This window comes from Lithobates pipiens, unplaced genomic scaffold (assembly GCF_037356315.1).
Source record: "Lithobates pipiens isolate NorthernLeopardFrog02 unplaced genomic scaffold, aLitPip1_a1.2 Scaffold_19, whole genome shotgun sequence".
In the NCBI taxonomy this organism is placed as follows: domain Eukaryota; kingdom Metazoa; phylum Chordata; class Amphibia; order Anura; family Ranidae; genus Lithobates; species Lithobates pipiens.
The window spans coordinates 36,140,178-36,156,550 of NW_027507764.1; the positions used below are offsets into that span (position 1 = coordinate 36,140,178).

General features: G+C 44.2%; 1 protein-coding gene across 2 annotated transcripts in view; it reads left to right on the forward strand.

Annotated features, from left to right (window-relative positions):
- SEC22C (SEC22 homolog C, vesicle trafficking protein) overlaps positions 1-10,991 on the forward strand; it is a 67,187-nt gene extending 56,196 nt beyond the window's left edge. For both annotated transcript variants that reach the window (XM_077490659.1, XM_077490658.1), the window contains exons 8-9: positions 3,688-3,753; positions 9,358-10,991. In XM_077490659.1, the coding sequence (XP_077346785.1) occupies positions 3,688-3,753; positions 9,358-9,558 (267 nt within the window). In that variant the 3' untranslated portion in view covers positions 9,559-10,991. The remainder of the gene's footprint in view (positions 1-3,687; positions 3,754-9,357) is intronic.
- The last annotated feature ends 5,382 nt before the right edge of the window (positions 10,992-16,373 follow it).

A 16,373-nucleotide genomic window follows, 5' to 3' on the forward strand; every position in this document is an offset into this window, starting at 1 on the left:
GTGAGAGGGGTAGAGCAGGGTCGGGGCACAGACAGGGAAGACCGGTGAGAGGGGTAGAGCAGGGTAGGGGCACAGACAGGGAAGACCGGTGAGAGGGGCAGAGCAGGGTGGGGGCACAGACAGGGGAGACAGGTGAGAGGGGCAGAGCAGGGTGGGGCACAGACAGGGGAGACAGGTGAGAGGGGCAGAGCAGGTTGGGGGCACAGACAGGGGAGACAGGTGAGAGGGGCAGAGCAGGGTGGGGCACAGACAGGGGAGACAGGTGAGAGGGGCAGAGCAGGTTGGGGGCACAGACAGGGGAGACAGGTGAGAGGGGCAGAGCAGGGTGGGGCACAGACAGGGGAGACAGGTGAGAGGGGCAGAGAAAGAACACAGAATTATAGGAGACTCACAGCACCAGTAAAGATGTAGAGGAAGGACAGGAAAACAAGCAGGTGAAACACACAATAAACCAGAGAACAGAAGATGGAATCTCACAGATGGACATGGGCACCTGTAGGCTCAAATATTTCATACAAAAAATTCTACAAAATTCTTTAAAAATGTCCATAAATGGGTTCTAGAAGCCCTATGAGAAGATTGCTGGATCTAGCTACCAGAGACAAACACGGATAACATTTAACCGTATTGTTTTCGTGTTTCCTGATAATGGTACCAATCCATTGTTTTCCTTGTTCGGAGTTTCTCTTTAATCTCTGCGTGGCATGGTGTGGCCACCCCGAGGCCCTTCTCTCACCCAGATATCTTATACAGCTTGATCTGGAGGAGACGGTTCTTAGAGAACAAAGTCTTTGTTCTGGCAGGGATATCCTCCATCCCTCGCCTGTGCTTCGAGTGTTGCAAATTCTGTGCTCTCAGGCGATCAGTTTCATCCAGCGAAGAACAAATTACAATTAGGGAGCTTTCCACACAGCGAGTGGAAACATCAAAGGAATTTCCACCATCACAATAAATTCAGATTTGAAGAAAAGCGTGTCTCGGCTAATCCGCCTCCTTCCGCAGGAAAGTGATCGAGCAGACATACACCTTACAGCTGCATGGAGAACTTGTCGCACTTGTGTTCGGTATATCCCAGGTCCTATGGGGGGGGGGATAGTGGCAATATCTAGGAGGCATCACAAGTACCATACACATAGACAAGGGGATAGTAGAGTGTCAATCAATGCGGAATGCTTGGAACTTATGTGCTACATTTATTCATTAGTATTACCTTAATTTGGCATATTTATAAAGGATTCACAAAACCATTCACCTGGTGAAAGTGCATGTACATTCATTCTGTGCAAGTGGGGCAAAAAAAAAAAGAAGAAGAAAATAATGTTTTGGACTAGCTCTTGTGCTGTGTGAATGTTTTTCATTGATTTTAAAACATAAATACCCTATTTGGCCACTAGATGCCGCTAAGTATCATACTTAGCGCCTAGTGGCTGAATAGGAATTATCTATGAACTTAGCACCATCTAGTGGCTCTATATAGTATTTTACACTTTAAGTCAATGAAAAACATTTATATAGCACAAGGGATGGTTCCTTCTTTATTTTATTTTGTTTCTTTAATTCTTTCTTTCTTTCTTTAATTCTTTCTTTCTTTCTTTACTTCCCTGTCTTTCTTTATTTAATTCTTTCTTTCTTTATTTAATTCTTTCTTTCTTTAGTTCTTTCTTTCTTTATTTCTTTCTTTCTTTAATTCTTTAAGTCTTTCTTTAATTCTTTCTTTCTTTAATTCTTTCTTTTTTTAGTTCTTTCTTTCTTTAATTCTTTCTTTAATTCTTTCTTTAATTCCTATTCTTTGTTTCTTTAATTCTTTGTTTCTTTAATTCTTTGTTTCTTTAATTCTTTGTTTCTTTAATTCTTTCTTTCTTTCTTTAGTTCTTTCTTTCTTTCTTTAGTTCTTTGTTTCTTTCTTTAATTCTTTGTTTCTTTAATTCTTTCTTTAATTCTTTCTTTAATTCTTTCTTTAATTCCTTTTCTTTCTTTCTTTAATTCTTTCTTTCTTTCTTTAATTCTTTCTTTCTTTAATTCTTTCTTTCTTTAATTCTTTCTTTCTTTCTTTAATTCTTTCGTTCTTTTTTAATTCTTTCTTTCTTTAATTCTTTCTTTCTTTTTGTTTAATTCTTTCTTTCTTACTTTATTTAATTCTCTCTTTCTTTATTTAATTCTCTCTTTCTTTGTCTTCCCCCCCACAGAATGAATGAATGAATTAATTAATAATTTGTATAGCGCACAATGCGAAGTGAGTCGCCTCAAGGCACTATGCACTTTTGCTGGGCGAATGACTATGAAAATTCTTTATAAATCAACCTCAAAAATGTATGTCCACACGTGACCCAAATTAACTTCTAAACCTTTCTCTGTCCCCTCTAGATCGTGTCCCAGTATTATTTATTTGTTTTTACTTTGTTCGAGAAACAGCTTTTATCACTCTCTGCGACATTATCATCAGGCTCTTGAGATTATGGCAGGAGCAGCTGCTGAGATTTCAGTCCCCATTGATGTAAGCATAGCCCCAGAACTACATCTCCCAAGAGCCCTGTCCCTACGCACAGTGTGTGGGCAGAAACCCCTCATAATGGGCACAACAAGTGTGCAGACCCGGAAACTCAACAAAAGTCAACACAGAGATTATGGTAACCCCTCGTAATGGGTACAGCAGGTGTACAGACCTGTGGTCTTAACACAGGGATGGTGGGAAAGCCTCATAATGGACACAGCAGGTGTACAGATCCAGAAACTCAGCACGGGATGGTGGGAACCCTTGTAATGGGCACAGCAGGTGTACAGACCCGGGCACTCAGAACAGACATGGTGGGAACCCTTCATAATGGGCACAGCAGGTGTACAGACCCAGGAACTCAGCACGGGGATGGTGGGAACCCTTGTAATGGGCACAGCAGGTGTACAGACCCGGGCACTCAGAACAGACATGGTGGGAACCCCTCATAATGGGCACAGCAGGTGTACAGACCCGGGAACTTAGCACAGTTATGGTGGGAACCCCTCATAATGGAAACACCCAGCAGGTATACAGACCCGGGAACTTAGCACAGTTATGGTGGGAACCCTTGTAATGGGCACAGCAGGTATACAGACCCGGGAACTCAGCACAGGGATGGTGGGAACTCCTCATAATGGACACAGCAGGTGTACAGACCCGGGAACTCAGAACAGACATGGTGGGAACCCCCTGTAATGATAACAGCAGGTGTACAGACCTGGGAACTCAGCACAGGGATGGTGGGAACCCTCTGTAATGATCACAGCAGGTGTACAGACCTGGGAACTAAGTACAGTTATGATGGGAACCCCTCATAATGGGCACAGCAGATGTACAGACCCAGGAACTCTTCACAGGGATGGTGAGAACCCCTCATAATGGGCACAGCAGGTGTACAGATCCGGGAACTCAGCACAGGGATGGTGGGAACCCCTCGTATTGGGCACGGCATGTATACAGACCCAGGATCTCAGCACATGGATGGTGGAAAGTGGGAACCCCTCATAATGGGCACAGGCAGCCAGTATACAGACCAAAGAAGTCAGAGAGTTCACCCAAAGCCCTCGAGAGATGGAAAAGACTGCTGGGTGGCTAAACTATTCAGCATCCGCTAAACACTGGAGTATTGGTTTTGGGTGGATAGAACATTGCAAGATCCCATTTCAAAACTTTTTTTATTGCTTTTTATTTAGGACGGATATGAAAATACAGGAAGAGTTGTGGCTTTTCTGACGGCCTTCTCTGCAAGCATATCGCAGGTAAGTTCAAGTGTGGAGCGTTTTGTGGCTGAGATTCATTTTTTTCAGGTACATCCCCACACTTGTATGATGCTTCCTGTGAAGAGAATATACAGTAAGTAGTGTAATGAGGACATTAGAGTGTAAGCTTCTTGGGAAGACACTTGACCGGCTCCAGAGATCTCTGTACAGCACTGCAGAATATGTCAGCACTATAAGAATGTATAATAATAATAGTATGTGACTGTGGTGTAGACATTAGAGTGCAAGCTCCCCTGGTACAATGACTGATGTGACTGGCTCTGTAATTTCTGTACAGCACTGTGCTATATGAATGTGTATTAATAATAGTGTGTGACTGTGAGGGGGCATTAGAGTGTAAGCTCTCCTGGTGCAGAGATTAATGTGATTGGCTTAGTGTTCTCTGTACAGCACTGCAGTATATGTCAGAGCTATGTAAATGTTTAATAATAATATTAATAATAATAGTGTGTGACTGTGGGGGGGCATTAGAGCGTAAGCTCTTCCGGTGCAGAGGTTAATGCGATTGGCTTAGTGTTCTCTGTACAACACTGCGGTATATGTCAGAGCTATGTAAATGTATAATTAATAGTGTGCGAGTGTGGGGGGACATTTGAGTGCATATTTTTGTTTAAAAAAATCTTACAAACATACAACATAATAAAAACATATTTACATATATACAAAAAAATAAATAAATAGCATAAATAGAAATACATACAAAGGAACATCATTTTATTATCCGTAAGCTACTAAATTATGCAAAACCAACCCTACTTCAACTCAAACACACCCTCGGGCTAAGAAACAATTACACCTTTAACCCATGCATGCAGCCATTATTCCCCAAAAATCTGATCATAACAAAATCTAGGGGGACTCACCTGTCCAGGGTCCAGCGATGTCGGCACCTAAGGCCGAATCGTCCCTCGGTCCTCGGATGCTGCCGCCGCCATCTTCGGTAAGGGAATCAGGAAATGACGCCTCGCGGCTTCACTTCCCGGTTCCCTACTGCGCATGCGCGCGTCCTCGCTGCACAATCCGAATGGTCCCTGCTCTCTCTGGGACCCGTGTGTGTCCCAGCAGACAGCACGGTGGGACGGGAAGAGGCGTAGACTCCCGCGGGAGTCTATGCCCGGAAGTGGGTGCAGATACCTGTCTTAGACAGGTATCTGCACCCAGGGGCGGACTGAGAACTCATGGGGCCCCCGGGCAATAGGAGATTATGGGGCCCCCCTGGCAATCAGACATTATGGGGCCACACAATATACACAAACACACACAGTATACAATCACATGTACACACAGTATACACACACACACACACAGTATACAATCACACAGTATACACAGACATGCTTCTTTTGGCTGAGAAGGTGTTGGAGAGGTGGGGCAGCTATAATCTCGAGATTTTTAGACCAAAAGGATGTTGGTAAGGGACATTTCAGAGACAGATGTAAAAAAAACAACACAAATTTTTACATACTGTCCCTGGTTTTACTGAGGCTGGCAACCCTGAGGGGGCCCCCTAGTGGCATGGGGCCCTCGGGCAGTGCCCCATTGGTCAGTCCGCCCCTGTCTGCACCCCCCTCCCCCCTGAAAGGTGCCAAATGTGACACCAGAGGGGGGGGGGTTCCAAAAAGCAGAGGATACATTTTTGTGTGAACCTCCGCTTTAAAGTGGAGGGCCACCCTGAAAAAATTACAAAAAAAACTAAAAAAAAAAAAAAATTAAAACATTTATTTTTTTTTACTTACCAGAAATGCCTGTTGCTAGGCACATAATCCTAATCTTCCTCTTCCTCCTCTGCGGAGATCTTCTTTCTTCTCTCCTCGTCGCGTTGTCTTCTGGGTAATGGGTCGCGCTGTGTTCTGGGAACTGTGTGTTCCAGAACACAGCGCGTCCCATTCACAAAGCGCTGCGCGACTCGCGCATGCGCAGTAGGAAACGGGCAGTGAAACCGTAAGGCTCCACTGCCTGTTTCCCTTAGAAGGGATGGTGGCGCCGGGATCCGAGAGCCGAGGGACGGGTCGGCCTCGGGCGGCCGACATCGCGGGCGCCCTGGACAGGTAAGTCGGCTTATTAAGTCAGCAGCTGCAGTGTTTGTAGCTGCTGACTTTTAACTTTTTTTTTTTTTTTTTAAACGGCCCTCCTCTTTAAGGACATTCGAGTGTAAGCTCCTCTGGTGCAGAGACTGATGTGACTGGCTCTGCGTTCTCTGTACAGCACTGCGGTATATGTCAGCACTATATGAATGTATAATAATAGTGTGTGACTGTGGGGGGGACATTAGAGTGTAAGCTCCTGTGGTATAATGTCACTGGCTCACTGTTCTCTGTACAACTCTGTGGTATATGCCAGAGCTCTATACTATAAATGTATTATAATAATAGTGTGTGACTGTGGGGAGGGGGGCATTAGAGTGCAAGCTCCTCTGGTGTACTGTACAGCACTATAGAATATGTTAGAGCTATCAATCATTGCTATACAATTCTAATTTCAAGCAGGACAACACTGTTATTTAATTCTAAGTTCTTGTCTTCTTACAACTCTTCCTAATAAAATAGCAAACCGCAGCAAATCATTCTATTATTCCGGAATCTTCTCACGGACTACACATGCCTTTAATGTAAAGATCTGACAGCCCCACCGGCTAATTGCCATGAATCTGATGTATGTCAGAGAGGATTAGTGTTGGTTTAGCGCTCTGTGAGGATGCCTTTATTGCTGACTTGCAGTTTTGTTATAACAAGAAACAAGATTTCATTAAACTGAGCGGGAGAATATCAGATGGTGATATACCCATCCCCCCCCCCCCAACCCCTCCGCCCCTCCACCCCTCCACGCCATCTGAGAGTCAAACTTCTTTAATTAGCTGTAAACCTTAACCGGGAGAGGTTTAGTTTGCTCTGTTCACAGTTGCCATTTCTATCTTAAAATACTGTCTTCCAATTTCAGTGTTGCTGGTCTCCTCCAGACTCTTTCAGCCACTTCCGGTCGCTACACATCATTGCTCTGGACCGGCTGTCTAATGATGACATTGGACCATGCCTGTGCAATGTGTGTCAAGCTGCCTGTAGTCTCCACCAGGGGGCGTATGTGATAGGGTGACAGTTCAGGAGACAGGGATCGTCGGGGATTATTTTTAATGAAATCTGCAGATTTTATAAAGGTTGGAAATGACGTGAACGCGTTAAAGAGGAGCTGCGATAATGAGCTCCCCTTCTGTGCTTCCATCTTTGAATGTCCAGTGTGTGCACATATGTGCCTCAGTTGTCTTCCAGGTATTTGGGAGAATCCCGCACATATGCACACACGTGGTGTCTGCTTCATTTGTGCGCATGCATGGAAATGCTACTGAGTTTCTGCCAGTCCCCAAATACCTGGCAGAGCGGCACCTAATCTGCCCATCTTGTAGGACCCCAATAAATGGGAATTTAACCAGCCACAGCTCATGGAACCCCCTAGTAACTTCTGGAGCAAACCCGGTTGAGATTAGTTGGTCTAGTGCAGGGTTTTCCAAACTCTCTAAAGAAAGGGTCAGTAAAAAGGGAAAGTGAGTACAAAAAATGACATACCACCCATGGGCAGTAGGAGGAGGAATAGTACCACATCATTAGTATCAATGGGAGGAATAGTGCCCCATCATTAGCATCAGTAGAAATAATAGTGCCCCATTGTTGGTATCAATGAGAGGAATAGTGTCCCATCTTTGGTATCAATGGGAGGAATAGTGCCCCATCATTGGTGTCAGTGGAGGAAATAGTGCCCCATCATTGGCATAATTGGAAGGAATAGTGCCCCATTATTGGTATCAGTGAGGGGAATAGTGTCCCATTGTTGGTGTCAGTGGCGGGGGGGGGAATAGTGTCCCATCATTGGTGTCAATGGGAGGAATCGTGCCCCATTATTGGCATCAGTGGGAGGAATAGTGCCCCATCATTGGCATCAGTGGGAGGAATAGTGCCCCATCATTGGCATCAGTGAGAGGAATAGTGCCCCATCATTGGCATCAGTGGGAGGAATAGTGCCCCATCATTGGTGTCAGTGAGAGGAATAGTGCCCCATCATTGGCATCAGTGGGAGGAATAGTGTCCCATCATTGGCATCAGTGGAAGAAATAGTGCCCCATTATTGGTGTCAGTGGGAGGAATAGTGCCCCATCATTGGCATCAGTGGGAGGAATAGTGCCCCATTATTGGCATCAGTGGGAGGAATAGTGCCCCTTCAACGGTGTCAGTGGGAAGAATCGTGCCCCATCATTGCTATCCATGGGAGGAATAGTGCCTCATCATTGGCATTAGTAGAAAGAATAGTATCCCATCATTAGTATCAATGGGAAGAATAGGGGTCCCATTGTTGGTATCCATGGGAAGAATAGTGCCCCATCATTGGGAGGAATAGTGCCCCATCATTTGTGTAAGTGGCCCAAATAGTGCCCCATCATTAATTTCAGTGGGGGGAATTGTGCCCCATTGTTGGTACCAGTGATAGGAACAGTGCCTCATTGTTGGTGTCAGTGGGAAGAATAGTGCCCCATTATTGGTATCAATGGTATAAATAGTGCCCCGTCATTGGTATCAGTGGAGGGGATAGTGCCCCATTGTTGTTATTGGTGGTAGGAATAGTGCCTCATTGTTGGTGTCAGTAAGAGGAATAGTGCCACATCATTGGTGTCAGTGGGAGGAATAGTGCCCCATCATTGGTGTCAGTGGGGGGGAATAGTGCCCCATCATTGGTGTCAGTGGGAGGAATAGTGCCCCATCATTGGTGTCAGTGGGAGGAATAGTGCCCCATCATTGGTGTCAGTGGGGGGAATAGTGTCCCATCATTGGTGTCAGTGGGGGGAATAGTGCCCCATCATTGGTGTCAGTGGGGGGAATAGTGCCCCATCATTGGTGTCAGTGGGGGGAATAGTGCCCTATCATTGGTGTCAGTGGGGGGAATAGTGCCCCATCGTTGTTATTGGTGGTAGGAATAGTGCCTCATTGTTGGTGTCAGTGAGAGGAATAGTGCCCCATCATTGGTGTCAGTGGGGGGAATAGTGCTTTCTAGTTATTAGGGAGAATAGTGCCCCAAGTGCCAGATAGAGAGACCACTGGTCTGGCCCCATCTCATGGAACCCCCTAGTAACTTCTGGGGCAAACCTGGTTGGGATTAGTTGTTCTAGCGCAGGGGTCTCCAAACTCTCTACAGAAAGGGTCAGTTTACTGTCCTTCAGATTTTAGGGGGTCTGGATTGTGGTCAGTTACAGTAGAAAATGTCCCGGCATCAGTGGAAATAAGCACTCCTCCGAGCTTGTGTTTAGTGATGGGAGTAAAATAAAGATCCCCTCGTTGCTGTCCTGAGGATGAAGATTTCCTTGCCTGGTCCTGGAGAGCTGTAAAGTCCCAGCAAACAATGAAGTCCTCCGTTCTTTACCTTAAAATGGAAATATCAGTTTTCTTTAATCAGCATTCGATATTCTGTGCATAAATCTACATATACGTTTGTTCCTCATGCCTACAAGATATACCCTACTCCCAGAATTTGTTTAGCTAATAAAAATGGCCGCCCTCACGTCAAGTGTAAAACCTGATTTCAATCTTTTTTTCCCATTTGCAGTGTTACCTGTATCTCTTCTGCTCTCCGGCGCGGACGGAGAAAGCCTTGGGACTTGTTCTGGTGATCTGCCTGTGTAACGTATATTTATATGGACTGCGCAACGTCTGGCAAATTCTCTTCCACGCTTCCGTGGCGTTCCTTTTGGCACAGCAAATTGTTCAGCGGAAACCTCTGGACAGGCACAGCGACGGCGGAGTATAAGAGGAACCATTGATGTACAGATTTTCATTTTTATACATAAGTAAGAATACAAGAGAAAAGAAAAGAAAACCTTCCTGTGGATTGAAGTAACAATAAACTGACTCATTGGTATAAGTATTAGCTGGGGGCCCATGGATGCCAGGCCTTCAAAGTTTAGTCCACCTAAAAAAATGTAATAAATGCGCCAAAAATAATAATAAAAAAAGTGCATTTATTACATTTTTATATTCAAGCCTGCAGAGTATTGTAACCGGGATCAGAGTGCGGCTTTGGCGCCAATATTACATTCCCAGCGGCAACTTCCTGGCAAAACGAAAGTATCAATATATCAACAGTTTGGTGCTGACGTGTCAAGCCGAGAAAGATCTGTGTGGGAAAATAATCTTCAACAAAATGAAGCTGATCCAGTTCCAAATTCCAGAAAACACGACTTTGCTCCTCATTTAGGATACAAGCAAATTGATCTTCATGCCCCCCTGTGCCCAAGGGCTCTGAGGGGCACTATGGGCTCCAAGGAAGACAAACTTAGCTGTTCCTGCTCTGTATGTTTGAAAAAATTGATTTGAAATGTACTGCTGTAGGAAATATAGATAAATCACACTCACACCTATAGCATCTACAAGTTGTAAATATCTGGAGCCATGGGCTCCCGCCACCATTTTGTTGGCAGAGTCTGCTGTGCCAACTGTGCACCTAGACCAGTAAGTTTATGGCAGAGGTATACAATATGGCCAAAAGGTTGTGGACAGCTGACCAGGGCACCTCGCTAGATGGTGGTCTACAATGTATATGACATCAAGACATCATTTAGTTAGTGTAGAGAAGTGGTCTCCAGACTTTGGCCCATGGGCTGAATGAGACCCTATGCTTGCCTTTATCTGGCCCTTGGGGCACTATTCCTCCCACAGACACCAACAAGTGGGCACTGTTCCTCCCACTGATACCAATGATTAGGCACTATTACATAGTTACATAGTTAGTCAGGTTGAAAAAAGACACAAGTCCATCCAGTTCAACCTTAAAAACAAATAAATAAAATAAAAAATAATCGTACAATCCAAATACCCAATTTTATGCCCTCAATTGATCCAGAGGAAGGCGAAAAAACCCCCCAGCAGAGCATGATCCAATTTGCTACGGCTGGGGAAAAAAGTTCCTTTCTGATCCCCCAAGAGGCGATTGGATTTTCCCTGGATCAACTTTACCTATGTTAGTACCTAGTTATATTATGTACAATCAGGAAAGTATCCAGGCCATTCTTAAAGCAATGTACTGAGCTGGCCAGAACCAACTCTGGCGGGAGTCTATTCCACATTTTCACAGCTCTAACTGTGAAGAAACCTTTCCGTACTTGAAGATGAAATCTCTTTTCCTCTAGACGTAAAGAGTGCCCACATGTCCTCTGGGTTGACCGTACAGAGAACACATTGATACAGTTGTGATGCGCGGTACTATAATAGGGAGTTGGCCTAGGAGGCTTAATAAATTCTATAGGCACTAAGATTGTGCGTGATATATATATTCCCGTATACAGTAAGAGAAAGGTATATAAAAAGTTGTGCGTATTTTTATAAGGGGGTGGTGGACAACTCTCACCACTATAGCATGATGATATTCAAGATAGGAGACAAATGTAATGAGTAAGAAAAAAAAGAAAAAATTGCAATGCTTGGAATAAGTAATCCCTAATGTGATTTTATAACTGACAGAATCGCATAAAGTGCCAGTGCTAGACAATAAATAGAATCATGAAAGTATTAACTACACCATAGATTAAATAAAACAATATATATAAAGCAGTCACAAAGAATAGTGAATCGCAGTGCGATTTGTTCACGCTGACAAAATCGCATAAAGTGCCAGTGCTAAAGGTGAGAAGGTGTGTGGAATATTCTATTACACAATAAGGTAAATAGGATAATATGTATAAAACAATCACCAACTCGATAAAACGTATGTGCAAGAAATGGTGAGTTGTAGCTGCCAGAAGTCGCATAAAGTGCTAGTGTCACAGAAGTGGTAGAACAAGGTCCGTGCGGGTGTTCTCTACCATATAATCATCAAAACAATATTCCTGCGACCGTGAACAGCTCAATAGTTCAATTGTGCAAGAAAATGACAGAAAATCAAAATAAACGCATAAGTAATATTGGTGTTAAGGGAGTAAAAAGAATCCCACAAACTAATCAAAAAACTGTGTGCGATACCTACAAGAAATTATATAAAAAATAACAATAGCATATATCAGAGTGTGACCATTCTGCTTTGTGCGATAAACGGTGGCGATTATGTCAAAAGTCGCATATGTCGACAAATCGCATATAATGTCCGTGTCTGTATATAAGTGCACAGAGCAATATAATCGGTGATGGTGGTGAAAGAGGTGAATATATCCCACGTGGTCCTGTGTGGTTGGAGTATGGGTGTCCCCTTACCTTACAGCTGTAAGGTAACAGCGTGTGATATGTATATCCTCAGAACTCCTGTACTTTATCCCTCGAGGTCTTGTCCCGATATTTACAGATCCTGGTATCCACGGATCCTGGCGTCTCCTGCCTATCCCACGCTGAGTGCTGCTGAGCAAATACTTAAAGGGACCAACACAGCGTGATAGGCAGGAGACGCCAGGATCCGTGGATACCAGGATCTGTAAATATCGGGACAAGACCTCGAGGGATAAAGTACAGGAGTTCTGAGGATATACATATCACACGCTGTTACCTTACAGCTGTAAGGTAAGGGGACACCCATACTCCAACCACACAGGACCACGTGGGATATATTCACCTCTTTCACCACCATCACCGATTATATTGCTCTGTGCACTTATATACAGACACGGACATTATATGCGATTTGTCGACATATGCGACTTTTGACATAATCGCCACCGTTTATCGCACAAAGCAGAATGGTCACACTCTGATATATGCTATTGTTATTTTTTATATAATTTCTTGTAGGTATCGCACACAGTTTTTTGATTAGTTTGTGGGATTCTTTTTACTCCCTTAACACCAATATTACTTATGCGTTTATTTTGATTTTCTGTCATTTTCTTGCACAATTGAACTATTGAGCTGTTCACGGTCGCAGGAATATTGTTTTGATGATTATATGGTAGAGAACACCCGCACGGACCTTGTTCTACCACTTCTGTGACACTAGCACTTTATGCGACTTCTGGCAGCTACAACTCACCATTTCTTGCACATACGTTTTATCGAGTTGGTGATTGTTTTATACATATTATCCTATTTACCTTATTGTGTAATAGAATATTCCACACACCTTCTCACCTTTAGCACTGGCACTTTATGCGATTTTGTCAGCGTGAACAAATCGCACTGCGATTCACTATTCTTTGTGACTGCTTTATATATATTGTTTTATTTAATCTATGGTGTAGTTAATACTTTCATGATTCTATTTATTGTCTAGCACTGGCACTTTATGCGATTCTGTCAGTTATAAAATCACATTAGGGATTACTTATTCCAAGCATTGCAATTTTTTCTTTTTTTTCTTACTCATTACATTTGTCTCCTATCTTGAATATCATCATGCTATAGTGGTGAGAGTTGTCCACCACCCCCTTATAAAAATACGCACAACTTTTTATATACCTTTCTCTTACTGTATACGGGAATATATATATCACGCACAATCTTAGTGCCTATAGAATTTATTAAGCCTCCTAGGCCAACTCCCTATTATAGTACCGCGCATCACTACTTTTTTACCTCTTTACTCCGCTATTGGGACCCAAGCATCCCCATTTCAGTGTATGCAGCAGTACGATTATCGGATTCTTCCCTGATTAGGCGCAGGAATAACCCTTTTCTCATTTACATTGATACAGTTGATGCAGCACTATTCCTCCCACTGACACCAACAGTGGGGAACCATTCTTCTCATTGACACCAACAAAAGGGCATTTTTCCTTCCACTGCCACCAATAATGGGACACTATTCCTACCACTGACACCAGTAATGGGGCATTATTCCACTCTCTGATATAAACAGTTAGGCACTAAAACCAATGATGGGGCACTAGTCCTCTTTCTACAGACTACGGGCACTATGTAATTGTTTTAGTCCCAGTTGCGCTGGAGCATTTTCTACTTTCACTAGCCACTCTGGCCCCCTTTAAATTCTGAAGGACAGTAAACCGGCCCTTTGTTTAGAAAGTTTGGAGACCCCTGGTGTACAGGAACTTGAGTGGTGTGCACAGAGACCAGATCTCAATCCTATTGAACTGTGAGAAAGGTGTTCTCGTCCAGCATCAGTACCTGAGCTCACAAATGTTCTTGAGGCTGAATGGGTACGAATTTCCACAGACAGACTCCAAAATCTTACCTATTAGTAGTTGGTCATAGTCAGCTGGACTTGTACTGTTATGTTGAAGACAATTCGCAGCTTCACCAAACCACTTCCTCAGAGTCAGGAAGATACCCCAACATTTATAAGCACACAGATAGCCCAGATACTTTCATTCAGTCACCATGGAATGTGTAGATGTTGATTGTCCATGAATAGGATGGGAGATGTGAAAGTTGTGGAACTGTCCTGTTCTCGTTACATAATGTGTCAGGAAGTCTGCGTAGGTGTCAATTCTTTGACTTACATGGCTGAAGTTGTGAACTGTCACATTGCTGGGGTCGGGATGTTAAAATGACATTATATATGAAAGGCAGATCGTGTTGAAGGCCTCATCCCCATTCGGGGATTATGGTTCCAGTATGGCATATATGGCCTCTTTCACGCCTCTTGTGAACCAGTTGTCAGGAAGTCTCCATAGATGTTAATCCCTTGATTTACACAGCTGATGGTGTGAACTATTCACCAGTGTAGAGATGTTCAACCAGCATTAAAGCGGAGCTCCACCCTAAAGTGGAACTTCTGCTCATTGGAACCCTCCCCCCCTCCGGTGCCACAATTGCCAACTTTCAGGGGGGAGGGGGGTGCAGGTACCTGTACAGTACAGGTATCTGCACCCACTTCCGGCATAGATATCTGCAGAATCTATGCCCCTTTCCGCAGAATCTACGCCCCTTTCCGCAGGTCCCCCGCTGTCTGCTGGGAAACACACGGATCCCAGAGACAGCGGGGACCATCCTTATTGCGCAGTGCGACTCGCGCATGCGCAGTAGGGAAGCGGGAAATGAAGCCGCAAGGCTCCACTTCCTGATTCCCATAGCCAAGATGGCGGCGGCAGCAGCCGAGAGACGATCGAGAGATCGGCTTCGGGTGCCGACATCGCGGGCGCGCTGGGCGGGTAAGTGTCATTATTTTAAAAGTCAGCAGCTGCAGTATTTGTAGCTGCTGGCTTTAAAAAAAAAAACGGCGGAACTCCCGCTTTAAAGGTGGGGGACAGATGGTTTGAGCCCCCCCCCCCCCTGTTCATGGATGGGTTTAGTTTGACGTAGATGGCCTATTTTGCACAAGTTGTCCTCTCTGTCCAAAATGTACATTTCACTTTTCCACCTCTCATTCCGTTCTTGAACAATCAACATCTATGCATTCCATGGTGATTGGATGAAGGTGTCTGTTCTACCTCTTTGAATGTAAATGTTGGGGTTTCTTTCTGAAACTCATTGGAATTGAAGAAATGGCTTGGAGAAGCTTTAATGCATCATCAACACTACCAAACCAATCCAGTTGAATGTAACCAACTACTACTAGATATACCATGACTTGGATATGCGAGAAGCTTCATAGACACTCCAAAAATCTTGAGATAATCCTTCCCCAAACAGTGGTGGGAATGATGGGGACTCTATATTAATGTCCACCGTTTTAGAACGGGATGTCCAATAAGCTTATATATACTATAGGTGTAATGGGCAGGTGTCCACCAATGTTTGGACTTATAGAGCTTGTGTAAAATGTATTTGAAATGAAGCTCCACGTTTCTGTTACCAAAAAAAAAAAAAAACATCTGGGCAATCAGAACATATTAATGTCTATTGTTTAAAAATAAGATGTCCAATAAGTGGATATAGGTGTGATGGTTAGGTGTCTACCAACTTTTGGCTATATAGAGTTTGTGGCTTCATTTCAAATACATTTTATACAAACTCCATATAGCCAAAAGTTGGTGGACACCTGACCATCACATCTATCTAAGCTTAATGGACATCCCATTCTGAAACAATAGACATTAATATGGGGTCCCACCCCCCATCTCCACCACTCTTTTGGGAGAGATTTCCACAAGGTTTTGGAGTGACCATGAAGGTTCTCCGGGTTCTTCAGGTCATGGTGTATATTTATATAGTGTCAGGTCACCTGAGACCAGGTGACAGATGCACTCCATAGGAGTCGGAAGTGCACCGCTAGGTAGTGGACCTTAGGACTGACTGCTGCGGATTGTACCCAGGGAGATTCAGGACACAGGTCTACAGGATCACTAAACACAGATCCCAATGGGAGCTGGAGCATAGATTCCCCAGGGCGTGGAGTCTAAGAGCCAGCGGGTGTTCGCCAGAGCCTCCAGTGGTGAGGATGGACTTCGCTGCAGTCTGGCTCCAGGTCGCGGCCCCCAGGGTCTCCCAGCTCACGCTCACAGTAGACTACAGGAGAAGGAAGCAGCAGGCTGGAACGACAAGGATAGTAAGTAGTAGTAGCAGACAGGAACAACAGAGTACAAGCCAAAGGTTCAGGGTCACAGGCAGACAGGGATGGTCAGGGACATGCAAAAGGTCAAGGTCACAAGCAGACAGAAATCGTTGAGAACACGCCAAGGTCGGTAACAGAGACAAACGTAGAGCACACAGCAAGCAGGAACCAGGAAGCCAAACACACAATGAATA